Here is a 19,102-nt window from a genome sequence, read left to right on the forward strand (position 1 = left end):
TATACTCTTTTATTTATGGTTGAAGTCTATTGACAATAAGGTGACAAATTGAAAATGGATTATAGTTTTTTTATTGAATCTGAGATATTATTAGACAATGCTTACACGGCCAGTCTGAGATCAGCTGAATTCCAGAGACAAGAGTTGAAAAAAATATAATAAAGTCAATATTTTTTTACATTATTTTTAACAAAAAATTAAAACCGACTTCCAAGGTAAAAACAATAATAACATCCTTATAATATGAACTAAAAAGTATTAAATAATTTTTCCTATCTAATAGTGCCTTTTTCCGTATTCGGCTAAAACTCTACTATTTCTGTACTCAATCTTCATCATTTTGAAGTCGGTACCAGATAACTGAATCTTCAGTCTGCCAGAATATTTGAAACTTTTGGAACTGGCACCGACTTCAAAATTATGGTTGAAATTAGGTTGTTTTCCAGAACAGTAGGTAAATAATATCTCGGCGATTTCGCGCCGTTTGTATTACTTTGTATGGAAGTGAGACATTTTTTTTTATGAAATAAGGGGGCAAACGAGCAAACGGGTCACCTGATGGAAATCAACTTCCGTCGCCCATGGACACTCGCAGCATCAGAAGAGCTGCAAGTGCGTTGCCGGCCTTTTAAGAGGCAACAGGGTAATAGGGGACGGTAAGGATGGGAAAGGAAGGGAATAGGGGAGGGTAGAGAAGGGAATAGGGTACGGGATTGGGCCTCCGGTAAACTCACTCACTCGGCGAAACACAGCGCAAGCGCTGTTTCACGCCGGTTTTCTGTGAGAACGTGGTATTTCTCCGGTCGAGCCGGCCCATTTGTGCCGTAGCATGGCTCTCCCACGTATATCCCTCGGAGCCATGCATGTACTTACTTGTATTATCGAAGCAGCTTATTTCTCAAAGTAATGTCAAATGTGTGCCTTACGCTCTGAAGTTAAGGCTGAATTTGTTATGTTTAATTTTGGTGACATTGGTGACCCTGACGTGGTAATGATGATGATGAATGTAATTTGCATAGTAGTATATGCTTTCAGTTCTTAAAACAGCGCCTAAACCCGCGAACTTGTATTTATAAGGAATCTGGAGTTCTCTTAGTATCTTTGGAACCATAGTATACCTCGGTACAAAATCTTGCGTTTTGGGAGCATATGCTTAGGATTCTTCTTATAAAACCAAAATCACCATATGTTTCCATATAAATTTCGAGGAGTTCCCTCGATTACTCATGGATCCCATCATCAGGTCACCTTTTTTGTGAACATGGTACCAAATTGGAATGAAACCTAATACAACAAAACAAAAATTTCGAAAATCGGTCCACAAACGGCGGAGTAATCGTTGAACATACACAAATAAAAATAAAAATAAATAAAATATATCCACAGCCGAACATATAACCTCCTCCTTTTTGGCAGTCGGTTAAAAATATAGGTAGTAGTCCTAATGTCGTTGAAACTAAGGTCGAATTTCGAGCATTGGGCGATCTCTAGTAATAAGGAATAAGTAAGAATTATTTGATTCTTTTTAGATTACTTATTTTTAAGAATATTACTTTTGTTTTTACCTTGGAAGTCGGTTTCAATTTTTTGTTAAAAAATAATAATTGTGGACTAATTTGTCTGTGAAATATCTAATTTACGCGGGCGAAGGTGAGCGGAATGTCTATATTTACTATAATAATAATATTATTATTTATTATATTAAAGTCCAGGTGCGGTGGGTCGCAAGTTTGCTGTTTTAAGGATTTAGGTTTCTTTATTACGTAGGTAGTAAAAAGTATTAAAAATACTTACTTATTTTTTTATATCCGACCAAAGTATTCGACATAATAATATTGTTATTCTGTACTTACCTATATCTATGGTCTAATTGAAATTTGAAAGTCACTAAATGTCACCTAGTTTATATCCTCGGCTACATCCTCGGTCACCAACACGTCACCAAAGTTTGTCTAATTTTGATCTTATTATTTCTGCTATCAATAGTTCACTCGAACATAATAATATAACATCCATCTATTTATTATTCCTTAAAATGTCCAATGAACCACATAAAATTTTTCTAATTGACTTATCGAAACAATTTCCATTTCAAATTGGTGAGTACCGCAATGTTGTTTGTTATGAAAATGGCACTCACAAGTCACAGTAGCTATAAGATTTAAGGTACTTATGGTACCTATTAAACGAAGAAAAAAACGGCCGATTCAAAAATTCTGTACTAACGTTCAGTACCACGTCTCACGCCAATCCATGCGTCATAGACTCGGTCACCTCTGGCTTCCGGGCGGCATAAAATGATTAGGCACAGGGCTCCAGCAGTAAACTTTAAGGTACCGTCCGCTAACTGCTTACCATCGACCTACCTTTCAATACAGACATGACTTCATAACCCGGACAATTCACAATACGCGTAGAATACTAAGTACCTATCTATCGTGAAAAGCATTTGAACTACTATTCAAACAACAATATTTCTTTTATTAATTATGTTTTATTTCTCTTACTATCTCAACAAAGGTAATGAACAGAAAAGCGAGTTATGTTTTCGAGAAACACTGATTATAAGTTGTGCACATTGCGAAGACATAGGGGAGGGTGATTCTGATTCGGAATGGACATGCAGCGAACCCTCTGATAGTAAAGATAACGTCAAAGAAAAGAAAGAAGACAGTGAAGAGACTAATGACATCGAAACTATATCTGAAAACGTGTCCAAGCGTAGTGTTTATTCCGAAGAAGAGGACTTTCATTTTTATTTTTTTCCTGATTGCGAAAAACCTTACGTCCAGGGCAGTAATGATTCAATTTTACTCAAAGACGGTATCCCCACGATAAACCCATTGAAACAAAGGGGTTTCCATTGTACATGTAGCTCAGACGGGTCGCTGTGTAAATGTTTCGTACAAGAATTTTGTGAATGCGGTAAAAAACCTAAAGATAAATGTTCGTGTGACAAATTAGACGCTATATGTATCTGCGATGAAAAAGAACTTAAAATAACTTGTACTTGTAAACCTAGCCTGGTATGTTTATGCGCCTCCGATGGTAAAATTCAGCCTAAATGTACTTGTATCGCCGAAGTTGATGAGAAGTCTGACAATGAGGAAGACAAACAGAAAGTTTTAAAAGAAAATATTGTCCTAAAATGCTCCTGCCCTAATATAGCAACCGCAGAGTGCAATTGCAATACTGTTCCTGAACAAGATGTTAATTTAAAATGCTCCTGCCCTAACATAGCGGCTGCAGAGTGTAATTGCAATACTGTGTCTAACCAAGATATTCAATTGAAATGCTCATGCCCAAATATAGCAACTGGAGAATGCAACTGCAATAATATTGAACAAGATGTTCCACTAAAATGTTCATGTTCTAATATAACGATTGAGGAATGTGAACGTAGCTCTCCGCCCGAAGAATGCACCTGTGGCGACACTAATGACTGTAAATGTTCCGACACGCAGGAAAAAACTTCTGTCACGCATGAAAGTGGAGATGCATGCGTTTGCGATACGCCGTCGGAAAATACGTGCGATTGCGATCCGTGTGCTTGTGCTGAAATATCTGATCCCTGTATTTGCGATAAAGACATTTCTGAAGCCCAAGAAAAACCGACGAAGTTGGTACGAAAGAGAGCAGGGAAGCACGGACATAGATGGTGTCACCAGGTCGACCCGAGGCACACTTACTTTGACTATGCCTACGATAGACACGACAAAATAGACTACAAAGTACCCGAAAAAGAGAAATTTAAGATATTAGGCCTCCACGACGAAATTAAATCTGAAATAAAAGTCGAGACTGAAGAAATCACAGTCCCAATTTTCAAAAGAAAAGTACGCAAACCGTCGTTAGATTGCTGTAGTGCTGTTGGTGGTACGTTAAAATTATATCAAATTATTACTTACACATTTTTTTTTTTTAATTTATTCCTTTATTTTCATAAATCATACAAGACGTTTGAGATATACTCTCCATAAGCCACGAAGGTTTGTCCGGAGTGTATTACAATAATAATAAGAATTAAGTACATTGTCATTACAATTATTTTATACTCATTAAAGAAATTAATATTTTTTATCAAACTTAACAAAACAACATAATAAACTTATTAATTATACTTACTTAAATATTCAACAAAAAATTGGTAGAATTGCAATTACTTACTTATTAACAAGAAAATAAATCTTGATGTCAGTCCTATTCATTTAGGAATTTGTTTAAATATAATGTTTTTAGCTTGTATTTAATATTTTTTTCTGTGATTTTGCTTACAATTATTGGGTCCAGATTGTTAATTAGGTGCGGTACTATATATTCGGTTGTTCTCTCTCCATAAACATTATTTGCCCTTGATATGTTCAGTTGGTTTTTAGTTTTTTAAATTTTTATTTAAAAGACATTAAATACTTCGAAACTTAAAAATATGCTTTTTCTAGGTATAAGCATTAGTGTGGAAGTGCTAGGCGAAGAGAAGGACAAGTTTCTCGTCCAAGTCGTGTCCAACTCGTCTAAAGAGGGAGCTAAATGCGGATCAAAACTTATCAGTATTATGGACTGTAAACTACACACATTAGAGGAAAATAGAACAGAGTAAGCAACTTTTTCAGGTTTGACTAGGCAATAAAGTTTAAATTAGTTGAGAGTTTGACTGTGCTCACTTATACTTATACACGACGTATGGCTATCTATGCCCTAGAATCTAGATAATAAGGTAGAAATGTCCAACCAACATGCTACCTATAAATATTTGTCTAAAGCATAGGATCGAGTGTATTTACATTCGATTACGAAGCAAACTTTATACACATATTTCTGTAAAGTTTAGTGTATCAATTACTATTTTTGCCTAAGCTTTGCTTTTGCCTAAGCTTTGACTGATTTATATGGTGTAAATACCTATAGCGTTTCTTAGAATTCGTCGTTTATTAGTTCTTTGTACTAAACCGAAAATATACCTATGTAGAACAATGAGATCTTGCAGGCACATAACAAGGGGCGACGTTACGAAGGAGCGTCGTAGTTATATGACAATTTGCGAGAGCGGCTATTACAATAAAGTGACCCGTATATGCGGCGAGCGTAATTTGGTGAAAAGAATTTATCATTCCTTCGATGATGCCCATAACTTTTTACTGGAGGGAGCGAACGTTGTACTTTTGCGCTACTTTGCGATAAACCGTTACAAAGGTCGCGTCAAAACCGACACTGTTCTTATAAATGGGACCATCTGCGAAAGCGTTTATGTGAGTACCTAATCATTTTTATAATCATAATAATGAAGACGTGAGTGGAAGAATCGAACAAGTAACATTTCGTAACATACGGACAATAACTCATTTTTCCCTTATTGTATTCATAAAACTTGTAACTTATTTACTTCATAACCTAGCTAATATATCTGGCTACATATAATCCACAGTTTTTCTATTTCAAATAATTTTTGCGGCACTAAAGCCTCCATTTAAGCAAAAAAACGGGAAGTTTTTTCATGTTACTTACCCTATTCTTCCACTCACTTATATAAATATCGTACATTAAGGCCGGTATAAATAGTCTGTACTCAAGATTCATCTCGGTCTCAAGACACGGTTCAGGCTCTGTGATTGGTTGGCTGTCAAAATTTGGACCAATCACAGAGCCGAACCGCGTCTTGAGACCGGGTCGCATCTTGAGTGCTGACTATTTATACCAGCCTAAGTAAGTAAAACGCTGCTTCGAAGTACCTAGCCGATATCACTCTCATGATTTAAATTAAGCTGGTTAGTTACCTGCCAAGTAAGTCTACCTAATTACGCTCTAAAAATCATACCCAGACCAGTAGTGCTAGCACGGCGACCAGCGGAAATGCGAAAGTATGGACAAACTGTGGAAATAAACCTAAGGTGCCGTTCCGATCTTTTTTCGTTCCGAAAAATTCAATTAAAATGCCACTTTATGGCACACTATAGTATATGTCATAATGTAGGATATTATTTGAATTTTTGGAACTATAGTCTGTCATAAAGTGGCTTTTTAATTGAATTATTCGGAACTAAAAAAGATCGGAACGGCACCTTAAGTTCATCTCCACAGTTTGTGACTATAGTCTGTCATAAAGTGGCATTTTAATTGAATTTTTCGGAACGAAAAAAGATCGGAACGGCACCTTAGGTTTATTTCCACAGTTTGTCCATACTTTCGCATTTCCGCTGGTCGCCGTGCTAGCACTACTGGTTATGGCACATTAGAGTAAATAAAACGAAATCAAAACTTATTACCTCATAGGTATTAAATTTATAGAGCCCAACATACCGTCATAATATTATGCTGTTAATTTTTTAAGACCATCCGCGTGGGTAACTTTATAATGCTTTAAAATTCTTAATTTCCGCTGCTTTACGGGCTAAAGCAATTTGCCGTAACGTAATGTTATGAAAGCTAAAAAAGAAAATACCGAAAACTCATTTGACAATTCTGTAGCTAGCGTTTTATTATACAAATTGATATTCTCGTTCTGTATAAAATGGTATTGTCCAGGTTTGTCTCGGAGTGAGCCAGGCCATTGTGAACGGTAAGCCGCTATTCATCGCGAAAGTTGAGCGCCACATTATAGAGCCATCTGGATTTATTCATCAAACACTGACAGTCCTGACGCTCAGAGGTAGGAATTTTCATAAGACGCTCTCCTTTAAGCTCCCCGAGTTTCATTTCGACTTTAGTTTTTAGGTCGGGAAATTCAATTTATGCTGCTGAATACTTACTTAGTTTTGTAATAGTTTAGTTGTGAAATTTTAATTGAATTAGTTTTAAAATATCAACTATATATAACCATGCCCTGCTATAGTCGCTTTGCGCTAGCTGCATTAAGATTTTTTAATGTTTAACTCACTCGTCTTTACCATTAAACATAGCTTTTCGTGAGGCCATATATTTTACACATCAACATTAAACAAAAGGCGGGGAAGGGTAGTTAACCAGAACAAATTGTCGTAAGGCTACATCGTGACTCACGAGTGGGCGGACAACTGCTACATATTTCATCTGAACCCGCTGCTGCGCGTCAACCCTGAAAAAGATGAAATAGAGTCGCACGAGCCGCTGCGGGAGAAATGGCGTGACGATTTGCAACTCTTATCTGATTACTTGGAATTTAAGGTGAGCTTATTATGGTTCTTTGTAACGATGGTTCGCATTGCGACGTTGCGAGGTGTAATATGCATTGAAAAACCATTCGAATTTGGATCAGGCATCCCAACACCGGCAAAGTAAAAAAAAAGTCTTAAAAAGATTGCTTGAAAATTCATCACATTGCATCGACGCCGCGTTGTAATGGCGACTTCGGGTCAATTCAGACCGCAACGCGACGCGTGAATGCATTTCTCAATATTTTATATGGATTTGACAGATTCGCAAGACGTCTCACTCAATTCAAATCTGTTCCACTCAATGCATTTGGGTATATGATGAAAGTTTGTAATTCGCCAGATTGTAGTTTGTGTCACAAGCGGGAAGATGTTTACCATGCTTTGGTGGAGTGTGCCCGGGTGGAGTCAGAGAGGCGCAGGTTTGAGGCTGATGCGGGGGTGGCGCTGACGCAGCTTGGTTGCGTGAGCGCCATTCTCGCTCAGCCGAAAGATCCTGTTTGCTGGGGGCTAGTAAATTTGTATTTATATTTTATTAAGTGTAGATCTGATTAGTACTTACCTCTTTTAATTCATTACCCATAAGAATTTTGTAATTTTGATTTTTATGAGGCTGGCATTGTCAGTTTCGATACAAGCCTTTAAATAAAGAAAAAAAATATAATTCAAATCTGTCAAATCCATACAAATTTATGCCGCGCCTCGCCTCGCCTTTTCGCGTTGCGGTCTGAATTGACCCTTAAGCTTATCTTGATATTTGTTCGACCTCAGTAGGTAGTACCTACTGAGGTCGAACAAATATTATCAACATAAGCTTAAGGGTCAATTCAGACCGCAACGCGAAAAGGAGTAGCTTTTTACTAATATGTTAGAGCATTCAGGTACATCTCATTAAAGATTTTATGTTATTTTACATCTTATAATTTAAAAAGTACTGTGTTTCATAATATTAAAATAGTTATTTTTTAAAGAAGGATTTTACCTTAATTAAATACCTTACTCTTTATCTACTTACCTGTTTACTTAAATTTTAATGCGAGGAACATTCTGTCCGCGTAAGTTTGAGAACTAAAATGTTCATTTTGTTTTGCTGTATAAAACTCTACCTTCTGATATTTCTCATTATATTTACAGCCTCGTAAAATTTATATTGCGTTAACAATATCTTGCTCGGATGCGCTCCTTTTGCTTCATCTATGAGATATGCTTAGTGGTTGAGAGAAAAGTTTCTCAAGCAAAAAACTACGAAAGGAAAGGGTTCATTTTCCTATTTTCATAACAAAAGCGGTTTACCGGCCGTCATGTTTATCAGTTATGGTTCATAACGTAACCGACAACAGTTACCCCGGCCTATTTCGTTTCGGTTGTTTACAAAATTTTGAATACATTTTTTTCTGTATTTCGGAATACTTCGAAATACTGCTACTATTCAGTTACCATAAAGTAAAATAAAAGGGATCCAAGGGCAAAAAGAATATAATTGTATTTGTGATATATGCGGGCCTATGTGAAAACAATTTGGCGATTTAAAAATATTATATTTGCTTTATGATACACGATGAATTCAAAATAATCGTTTATCATAAATCCAATAATGATCGTGTTATATTAACCCTAAAAGCCATTAAACTTTTTTATGTTTTTTTAATAATAGAAGTCTAAATAAAATAATAAGCCATTAAACTTTTTTATGTTTTTTTTTTAATAATAGAAGTCTAAATAAAATAATTCAATCGGAAACAGCTGTTACATCGTATAATGCTTGGCACGGAGGCAGGACTAATCTACACACAGAATAAATTTCGTATCGCCGTATATTTTGTTCCCGCCACGGGTGATAGTTTGATTGGATATTGATGAAACTCCAAACAAAGGCAACGTTTATCTGTTTATTGCACTGACAGTTTTTGTTAGAGTTTTTAAATTAAAAATGTAAAAATTCGATCTATTATTTTGGACGTGTAAATAAATATACTCTGGCAGGTAGGGATTATTAGGGTTATAGAATATGCCGTGGGTTATAAAATAAGTATATTGTTTTGTCATAGAGGAGTTTAAATGGTCCTCTTCTAGGTAGTGTAGACTCTGCTTACTGTAGAGTATACTAATGATAGGAAGTAGCTGAGTATGATATTCATGTATATTTCGTATTATTAAGAAGTAATATCTATATAATCTACAAGTAATTTTGTTGTAGCCTAATATAACTGATTTTCATGTTTTTTGACTAAAACACATTATTTATGCTACCCCAAAAATATGTGAGGTCAGAGGGTGATCCTATTTTATTTACGTAGTTATAGTATTTGCTGATAAGTATCTATCATTAAGTCGGGGTCGTATCCTTTCCCGTCAAGAATTCGCTGACAAAAGCTATAAAATGATTGTAAAAAGTGCCGCTCGGTGAGATCACATCGGACCGATGTTATGCCTCGACTTTATAACTCCTATTAGCAGTTTCTTTGTCTATGGTTCACGTGTAATTTCTGATTGGGTTCCGACGATACCGCGGTAACAGTTCGCCCGAACGTAATTACATGAATATTAGGTTTTTATAGCTTAGTTATTTACTCGGTAATGGCGGATGGCGTGGTAGTAAATGTCTTCTAAAAAAATATTCTTGCGTCGCTTGTTTCATGTCAATTAGCTTATAAAATAGAGCGTTATAGTTCTGTGACTGGCGTACGCGTGTACTCTACGTAATAACGTCGTGTTCGCTCAACTTTTACAGGATTCCGAAGTCAATAAGAAAACTATGTTAGAACAGCTGCATTATATCATACTAAACAAAGATAATTTCTAAGCCTCTATTGTACTTTTTGGGGTTGTTTCCGTTAATATTATCAACTTGCTTTTACCCACAGCTCCACCAGGGTAAACCTAGTACAGTATCCCACAAAAACACTGCCTTTTTTGGCCTGAGATAAAGTAGCGTTAGCTGCTATAATAGCAAGTAATTTATCTACCACTAAATTTCTAGTTCATATAATTTTTTAAATACATAGAAAAACACAAAAGACATTGGGCAAATTGGGACCTTGGGACCATTGGGCAAAATGAGTACATATCACTGGACAGGTCCCCTCAATAGGAACAACAATTACTATGACCACCTTGCTGTAACAACTGTCCATTTGGAGTAATGAGACTTTTTATCGCTTAAGAAAAATATATTCTAAACTTAAGAATTACACTTGCTGACACGAAAACTGACACGCAAATAATTCAAGACATCATGAATGACGATGAAAACACATTGCTTTTCTTGGACCGTGGGTTTGGGGATGGGTTGGAGTTTATCAAAGCTTGCGGTTATGGGTGGTTCGTACCACCATCTAAAGACCGTGGAGAGACACAGCTTGCTACAGAACTGGCGAGTAAAGCTCAAGCTGTAACAGTATGCCGCTGGGTAGTGGAAGTGGTGAACAGCCGCCTAAAACGAGATTTAAAGCTGCTGCGGCAAAAATATTTTGATAAAGCGCTGCCTTACGTGTTGGTAAATTTTTAAATAGCTGCTGCTATTATAAACCACTTTCACACACGCACAAAGTCATATACGCCACAAAGTGGATGCAACAAACATCCTCTACAATTATGTAAAAAGCAAGTGCTTTTAAATAACAGGCGGGTGGAGGGAGGAGGAGGAACAGTACCTTTATAATAAATCTTAACTTATATGTCTCATAACTCGGAACGGACAGCAGTAATAACAAATGTATCTTAGCAATTGTTGTTTAAATTCAAGAGACCTATCCGATGATACATATTTCAATGCCATTGGTGGATGGTCCCAGGTTCCATAAATTTTTGCCCATTATCTTTTAAATAATACCAAAACTATTTAAATAACATTACAGAGTACTCGCACGTCGGAGGGAGGTCTCTACGCGTTGGAGAACCGTGAGCTGACCGGGGTCATCCGCGACTACCTGCAAACACTGCTGCTCCTCCGTCCCCAAAACGCTATGGACTTCACCAGGGAGTACTTTGGGGCTACACTCCAAGACCTGGATCTGCCCCACAATGAGTTTTTCAACCCGACTCACAGAAATGTCCGCTATTATTTCTATGAAAACTAATAGGTAGTGCGTGTTTTTTGTTTATTTTCTAAATTTTATAGAATCTTATACTCGATCCATAGTCGAGCCAGCTTCAAACAGAGTTTTTCATAGTAACTCTAAATTCTATGTATGGTAGCGTTACCGGTTTTGTTCTTGATACTTTGAAAATTTATTATTTACTAAAATAATATAGTTTTGTTTAAAAAAATACTGTATTTTTATAGCAATCATTGTTTTATAGTTTTGGTAAATAAATGTTAAAATGTAATCACCTGATTTTATTACGGATTTAGGGCGTTCGCTGGGTTTAGCGCGTACCCGTCGCGGGCGCCCGGGCGCTACCACGAAACCGTTTTGAGATTCAAACAATCCGTCGAGAATGCTGCGTCCTGCTCTAACAGCGTCATTTCACGTTTGTTAGAGAAGGACGCAACATTCTCGTACGATTGTTTAAGTCTCAAAACCGTTTCGTGGTACGGGCTCTGATTATGATTACGACTGCAATGTATTTTAAATTACCGATGACACACCATGCCTGAACTACGTCGCGTGATGGTATTGTATGCGTAGCGCATTGCTGATGTAATCATACCGAACTTCGGCCGCGTTTTTTCGGCTTAGGCCCTTAGACACGTGTCTAAACACACTACGCCTGCGTAACCCTTGATGAGAGTCTATCATCACATTTTTATCTTAGGCAACAATTCTCATAAAAAAGGTAAAAAAAATATTCAGAAAAGTATCCAAAGTAGTTTGGCCTCAAGCCGCGATGGTTATTTTATTTTCTTTATACACTTTGCATAATATAACTCAATCAGACTTATTTGTGGACTTCAAAGTCTCATTCTGTATAAATACAGTTATTTAAAAACTTTCTCAAGATTATCTTTCTTTGATTTTAAACTGTGTTCAAGTGTATTAACTCCTCACAACTTCGAAAGGTTAAGAGGTTTAGAAAAATGGAAACGAAATAAAAAGGTTTCTCGTGTATTTTATTGGAAGATATAAAATAATATTTTCAGTTTGTTTGGGTAGGTAATATATTTTGCCAATATTTGGATTTTGGGGATTGATATTAGATTTTGTCGGTGCGATGCTTTATCCCAGACAAGCTTTCGTCACTCACACTTACCATAGTTAGTATCTAAACACACTAGATCGAAAATCGCGGCCGAAGTTCGGCCTCGTTTTTACGCGACGTAATTTCGGCATGGTGTGTCATCACTGTCATCAGTGATGACACACCATGCCGAAATTACGTCGCGTTATATTGTATGCGTACCGCATTGCAACCGTAAGGCGCAGTAAAATACATTGCAGGCGTAATCATGCCGACCTTCGGCCGCGTTTTTTCAGCTTAGTATGTTTAGACACTAAGTGTCTAAACACACTAGGCCGAAAATACACGGCCGTAGTTCGGCATAGTGAGGCGCAGCGCAGACGACAGACTATCCGTGACGCACTTTTTAGTCCGTGGAAATAGAACCTATGCAATTATATGCAGTAACGCACACGACACGCAGCGCAGACGTGTGCGTTACTGCATATAATTGCATAATATAGTTCTATTTCCACGGACTAAAAAGTGTGTCACGGACAGTCTGTCGTCTGCGCTGCGCCTCACTATGCCGAACTACGGCCGTGTATTTTCGGCCTAGTGTGCTTAGACACTTAGTGTCTAAACATACTAAGCTGAAAAAACGCGGCCGAAGGTCGGCATGATTACGCCTGCAATGTATTTTAAATTACTGATGACACACCATGCCGAAATTACGTCGCGTTATATTATATGCGTAGCGCATTGCTGACGTAATCATGCCGAACTTCGGCTGCGTATTTTCGGCCTAGTGTGTTTAGACACTTAATGTCAGAAATTATTCTGTTCGTAACTTTTGAGTGAAATAAATAGGCTTACAACACGCTAGGCTGTAATAAAATGTACCTAATATACCCGAAGTATGTTTATTTTTCTCTATGATTTAATACAAAACATCTAGACAACAAGCATCATTATAATAATAATTACGATGGAACGGAGTAAAAGCATTCGAAAGCAAAGCAAAAACGGTGCACTGTCACAAATCTTCAAAAAATCTTTGAAAGGATTCCCCATGTATAATGCAAAAATACATTAAAATAAACGATGGGCATAAAACACAATGTTTCAAGTCCTCGGCCGAGGAGCCATTCAAACGGAGCGCAGTAAATTTTTAATAAAGAGAATCTTTTTTTAAACACGAGGAATGTAATCCATTCATGTTGGGAGAGAGCCGTTATTCTTTTCCATCCGGTTCATATAAAATGTGATATAGTAAAGTACTTGAACCGTTTTGTTCGGAGCGGCGACTGCATGTGACGGAGCCTAAGTAACGTATGCGAGTTTAATGTGTGTCGTCCATAAAACAAGCACCATTTTTGTATTCTTTCACGTCGTATTTTTGCGTCCTTTGCATTTCGAAGAGGGATCGTGGAAGGATTGCTTTGTAATAGACATGACATCTTATTATAAAAACATTTAGCTCCGAGAATCGTGATCCATCTTCGTAAGTCATGACTGAATCTAAAATTTGCAAGAAAAAAGAGTAAAAATATGAAAAATATTATGTTTTTATGATATCCCTTATTTGACATAAATTTTAATAGTATGCAGTGTTTTCGCCTTCAAACCTAGAATCTTCTTAAAATATAAACCTACATTTTTTATATTAAAAGTTACGACCGATAAAATTAAAACTCATGATATAAACAGGGTTCATTATAAACAATAAGAGTTTATAACCCAAAAATTATCTTCAAAATATACTTTCTTCATTACCATCAAGCCACCGAAATAGGCTACTAAAACGAACCCGTCTTTATGTAGGTATCTCAAAATATCATGCACATAACATTTTTATAGAATGGCGTGAAAAATAAAATGTTTCTATCAGCTCTTTTACCCACATAGGATTTAATAGCTTCCTACCTTTTAGCCTTGGTCTCGTAGCACGCGCGTAGCGGATGCGTAGAGCGGCTACGCGTAGGACAGCTACGCGCGAAAACTACACAGTATTCTACGCGTCGTAACTCGTATAATACAGGGTGTAACAAAAACAAGTGATAATACGAGTGTGTAATGTGTCGAGCAAGCGGACGGTCGCGCTCCACGTTATGCACACGCAGCAAATATTATTAATTATTAATTAATATTATTTTCGCGAATCGCGCGGCTGATTGCCGCTGCACGTCACCAAGGCACTCGTGGCGAATGAGTTGCTGGCGTTTATCCAGCACGCCATCGACACAATGGACGAGGTGAGCATAATGCAGATCTGCAAGTCCTCCTTCACCAGCGAGGAGATTTGCCAGGGGAAGCATTTGCTCTACGAGACGCTCGGCCAGAGCGCGAATATGCCATCGCGACGGAGGGATGGAACAGAAAGAAGCGTGCAGGATATAATATCCTTGCTGAAGCAGACGGATCCGGATGAGGTGCCGGCTTTTGTGGCGAAAAAACTGCACAAGCTGCCGCCTGTGACGCTGGACCACGTCGACGTCGTCACCCTCTTAAAGGACATCAGATTCCTGAAAAAAGAGTTGGCCGAAGTTCGAGGTAGACTGCAGGCATCGGAGTCTACGATCAGCGATCTACGTAATGAATTATCACAATTAAAGAGTGGTAATTCAATATGTAGGTCACCTGATGCCGCGTTCGTCACTCGCCGACGTGGTGCGCAAGCGATCACGTTCAGCCCGTCAGCACTTTCAGACGGGTCAACGCACGAGCACGTCATCGCCACCCGCGCCCCGCCTGCAACGGAGCCGCGGCCGAACTACGCAAGTGTCGCCGCTTGCCCCCCGCCTCCCCCCCCCGCGTTCCAAAAACAAAGGGAAAAAGGAGGCCCCTGCAAAGGAGTGTCCTCCCTCCGAAAAGGACCGAAAGTGCGATGATGACGGGTTTATAAGAGTGGAGACGAAGAAGAAGAAACCCGTCGTCCGCAACCATCGCGGCACCGCACCCGAAGGACCCGAGCAGCTGTTGCGGCGTGAGACTCCCGCGACGCCGCTGTACGTGTCCAGGCTGCACTGGTCCACGACGGTCGAGCAAGTCATGGACTACATCAGGAGCAAGACCCACTTCGTCTTGAGGGTCGAGCGCTTGGAGTCCCGCTACAAAGTGAATTTTATCTCTTTTGTGGTGAGAGTCCCGACGCACCATCTACCGACCTTCGAGAAGGAGGAGTTCTGGCCGATTGGAGTTGTCTACAGGAGGTTCCGAGGACGACTTCCGAACACGTCGCGCCCCACGTCGCAGACAATACGTGTTTAGTGTTTTAGTGTTAGTGTTAGTTTTTAGTATAATTGTATGTATCTTATATCTTTAAACGAGCAATTCTTGTATATATATATATATATATATATATATATATATATATATATATATATATATATATATATATATATATATATATATATATATATATATATATATATATACAGTGTGTAACAAAAATAAGTGATAATACTTTAGGGTGTGTACGTGTTCCTTGTAGAGAGTTCACTGTGAAAGTAGCAGCTCTGAAAGACGAATTTTTTTTTTCACTTTTGTATGGGCAAGGGCCCGAGCGTCACGAGTTTCCCCATACAAAAGCGAAAAAAATGTTTGGTCTTTCAGCGATGCTACTTTCACAGTGAACTTTCTACAAGGAATACGTACACACCCTAAGGTATTATCACTTATTTTTGTTACACCCTGTATATATATATATATATATATAATTGAAATCTCGGAATCGGCTCCAACAATTTTCATGAAATTTAGTATATAGGGGGTTTCGGGGGCGATAAATCGATCTAGCTAGAAATCATTTTTAGAAAATGTCATTTTATTCGTGTTTTATTGAATACCGAGCAAAGCTCGGTCAAACAGCTAGTGTTAGTCTATAAGGTATCTATAATATGGGCCAAGATGCCTGATTTAAATAAAAAAATAAATACTTTAGGTTGTGTACGTGTTCCTTGTAGAGAGTTCACTGTGAAAGTAGCAGCGCTGTAAGACCAATTTTTTTTTTCGTCTTTCAGAGCTGCTACTTTCACCGTGAACTCTCTACAAGGAACACGTACACACCCTAAAGTATTATCACTTATTTTTATTACACACTGTATACAAGCTACGCATAGAAAACAAGCTACTCATAAAAAATAAGCTAGGTACGTGAAGTTCTTTATCACGTACTCGTAGAATATTACTAGGTATTATTATATCTGGTCTCTGGTATTATAAGTAATGTTTTCCGTTTGTTTTTAGGGTTCCGTACCCAAAGGGTAAAAACGGGACCCTATTACTGAGACTTGAATGTCTGTCTGTCCGTCTGTCTATCTCCAGGCTGTATCTCAAGAACAATGATAGCTAGAGAGTTGAAATTTTCACAGATTATGTATTTCTTTTGCCGCTATAACAACAAAATATACAATAAATATATATTATATACTAGCTGTCCCGGCAAACGTTGTTTTGCCATATATTTTTTTTTGTATGAAAAATAGATTTTGGCCGATTCTCAGACCTACTCAACATGCTCACAAAATTTCATGAGAATCGGTCAAGCCGTTTCGGAGGAGTATGGCAACGAAAACTGAGACACGAGAATTTTATATATTAGATTTAATATTTAAGGGGGACTCCCATACAACCAACTTGATTTTTTTTGTCATTTTTTGCTTTATATCAAAAATATAATAGTAGGCACTTGATTTTTTTTTAATTTTTCGTTTTGAGATTTTAATTAATATAATATATAATGACTTTTTTTACTACAAAGTTACTTCTACATAACGACAAGTAGGCTACTTTAACTTTCTTCAACCATACATAGTATTACAATGAGATATCTGAATATAATCTGAATATGAATAGTAAATCACGAAGGTTGGGTAGCATGTACACTGTACAGCAATAAAGATGTAATCTTATAGACGTCCTTGTATCTCAACGAACACAGAACAGATTTTGTTACTCAGTCAGCTAACTCGTCAATCCCATATTTACATTTCACGCTACATAATACCGTATACGTTCCGAATACAAATTCGTATGAAGCCAGGCCATATGTCATGAAACTTAGTAAATTGGATTCCGCGCTCCACTATTGTAACGCTGACAAGATACGTTATAATATATCATTTTTATTGACTAAGGTCTAGCCGCATTGCGCCTCGGAAGTTATTTACATGTATTCGCATCTCCGTAATACCTCATTGCTGATTTATAAGCAATGGAATAGTGTTTATTTGAGCGGTAATTTAGCCAAGAAATGACTTACTTACTACGGCGTAACGGCCAGTAACTCATGAACCGTCGTGATTTATAAAAAAACAACGTATGTTGTATCAGCTAATTTTTTTCATTATTTAAATGGCTTGTAGGTCATTTAAAATAGGCTTGTTATTAGAATCGTTTTAGTATGAAATAGCTTCCCACCGTCTGTCCTTATAATAATAAGCTGGTCCTATCTTTAAATGGAGAGTTATTCAAGAGTCAGGTTTACATACTGCGCAAGTCAGCTAGTTTACTATTATAAGACAAAACAAGTTTCATTAGAGTTGACATTATGTAACTGGGCTGCAGAAGTTCCCACACGCGCGTACACACATATTTACGACTTTCATATTATGAACAAAGAGCGGGAGTTAGAAGACAGAGATAATGCGAAACTTGCCGTCGTCCTACGGACTCGCCTAGTAATTTTAATGTTGGCAATTTTGTATGCAACGTAAAGCAGCGGGTCTTTGTTTGTGGAGTGTTTCGGTGAGGCGGCACGAGTCGCCCAAACAAGTTAATTTAAACTTCAACGCTCATCCGATTTAGGTTTACGAAGCTTAATATTACTTTGTAAGTAAAATTTGATTTCATTAAGGAGTACGGACCCACACCTTGAGTAATTTGTGTAGAGTTAACTCGGACTGAGGGCGCTTCGGTTTAAGTAAAGCAAGTTGGAGGGATTTGGTGATCCCGCGATTAAATAATAACGTTCTAAGGTTTAAGTCTAGACTCTAGAGTCTAGACTAAATACGTTACGCTAGTTATTTTTGAATGGTTTGAAAGCTAAACACAATAATATTTTTTTAACAATTAATTGGACGAGCAAACAGAAATATGTTTGCGGCTACTGACCTCTAAAGACACGAAACAAAATCGCCTACGTTGATGCAGTGAAGATGATTCTGCATTTATCCTCGAGTAATGGCTCCGATATCGACATGGTAAAATAACATTAAACTTTTTCTTCAGAAAATTTTATATTTACAATTTGTGTTCTTGCCATTATGATTTAAAGTAGCAGATTATCCATTTTCACTTAGCGAGAGAGCTTCCTAATCCGAAACGCTGATCCACGTAAAAACCATAAGGAAAATTAAAGGTGGAAAAGTTAATCAGAATTCTTATTTTGAAACTAAATAAATGTTCGAGAAAATTGAAGCCTCGGAGCTTGACGCTTGTAATTTAGTTTCTGACAATAAATTTCTTTGCGGAAAAGGAATAAAAAAATTAAAATTCTTTTCGAGTTCCCCGCTTACCTTCGGCGCAATTACGTCGTTTTCATGGGGATGTGAGGCACAAATCTCGCACAAATTCAGCAACATTACATTTTTATGGCGGCCATGTTGTTAATAAAACTTCCCAAACTTATACATTTGCATCCGCACAAAGTTCTCAAAGTTTTAATTAGCCGCTTTCAAATATCAAACGTTCACTTCTCGCCAGAATATTCGTCAGAATATAATATTTTACATTCTCTTATTCATTTCATATAACTTTTGTCCCTAATAATAATGATTGGAGGTTCATTTTAAGCCGCAGACTTACCTACTTAATTTTTTCCTGTCATGTCCGTTAAAGATTATGTAACGTATTATATGTGGGATATTTGGGTTTTT

General features: G+C 37.4%; 1 protein-coding gene across 1 annotated transcript; it reads left to right on the top strand.

Annotated features, from left to right (window-relative positions):
• The first annotated feature begins 1,942 nt into the window (after window positions 1–1,942).
• LOC121739877 lies at window positions 1,943–11,343 on the top strand. The gene is made up of 7 exons (XM_042132470.1): window positions 1,943–2,099; window positions 2,521–3,876; window positions 4,440–4,593; window positions 4,985–5,246; window positions 6,520–6,643; window positions 6,977–7,137; window positions 10,982–11,343. Exons 1-7 carry the CDS (start codon window positions 2,036–2,038, stop codon window positions 11,201–11,203), a joined length of 2,343 nt encoding a protein of 780 aa, XP_041988404.1. The 5' UTR covers window positions 1,943–2,035; the 3' UTR covers window positions 11,204–11,343.
• The last annotated feature ends 7,759 nt before the right edge of the window (window positions 11,344–19,102 follow it).

The sequence above is a fragment of the Aricia agestis genome, chromosome 2 (assembly GCF_905147365.1).
Source record: "Aricia agestis chromosome 2, ilAriAges1.1, whole genome shotgun sequence".
Taxonomy (NCBI): Eukaryota; Metazoa; Arthropoda; class Insecta; order Lepidoptera; family Lycaenidae; genus Aricia; species Aricia agestis.

Excerpts from the sequence above, each read along its gene's own strand:
- LOC121739877 (XM_042132470.1), top strand. The coding sequence starts at position 2,036 with ATGTCCAATGAACCACATAAAATTTTTCTAATTGACTTATCGAAACAA. Across the intron at positions 3,877-4,439 it reads TTGCTGTAGTGCTGTTGGTG|GTATAAGCATTAGTGTGGAA; the intron begins GTACGTTAAAAT and ends TGCTTTTTCTAG. Across the intron at positions 6,644-6,976 it reads GACAGTCCTGACGCTCAGAG|GCTACATCGTGACTCACGAG; the intron begins GTAGGAATTTTC and ends AATTGTCGTAAG.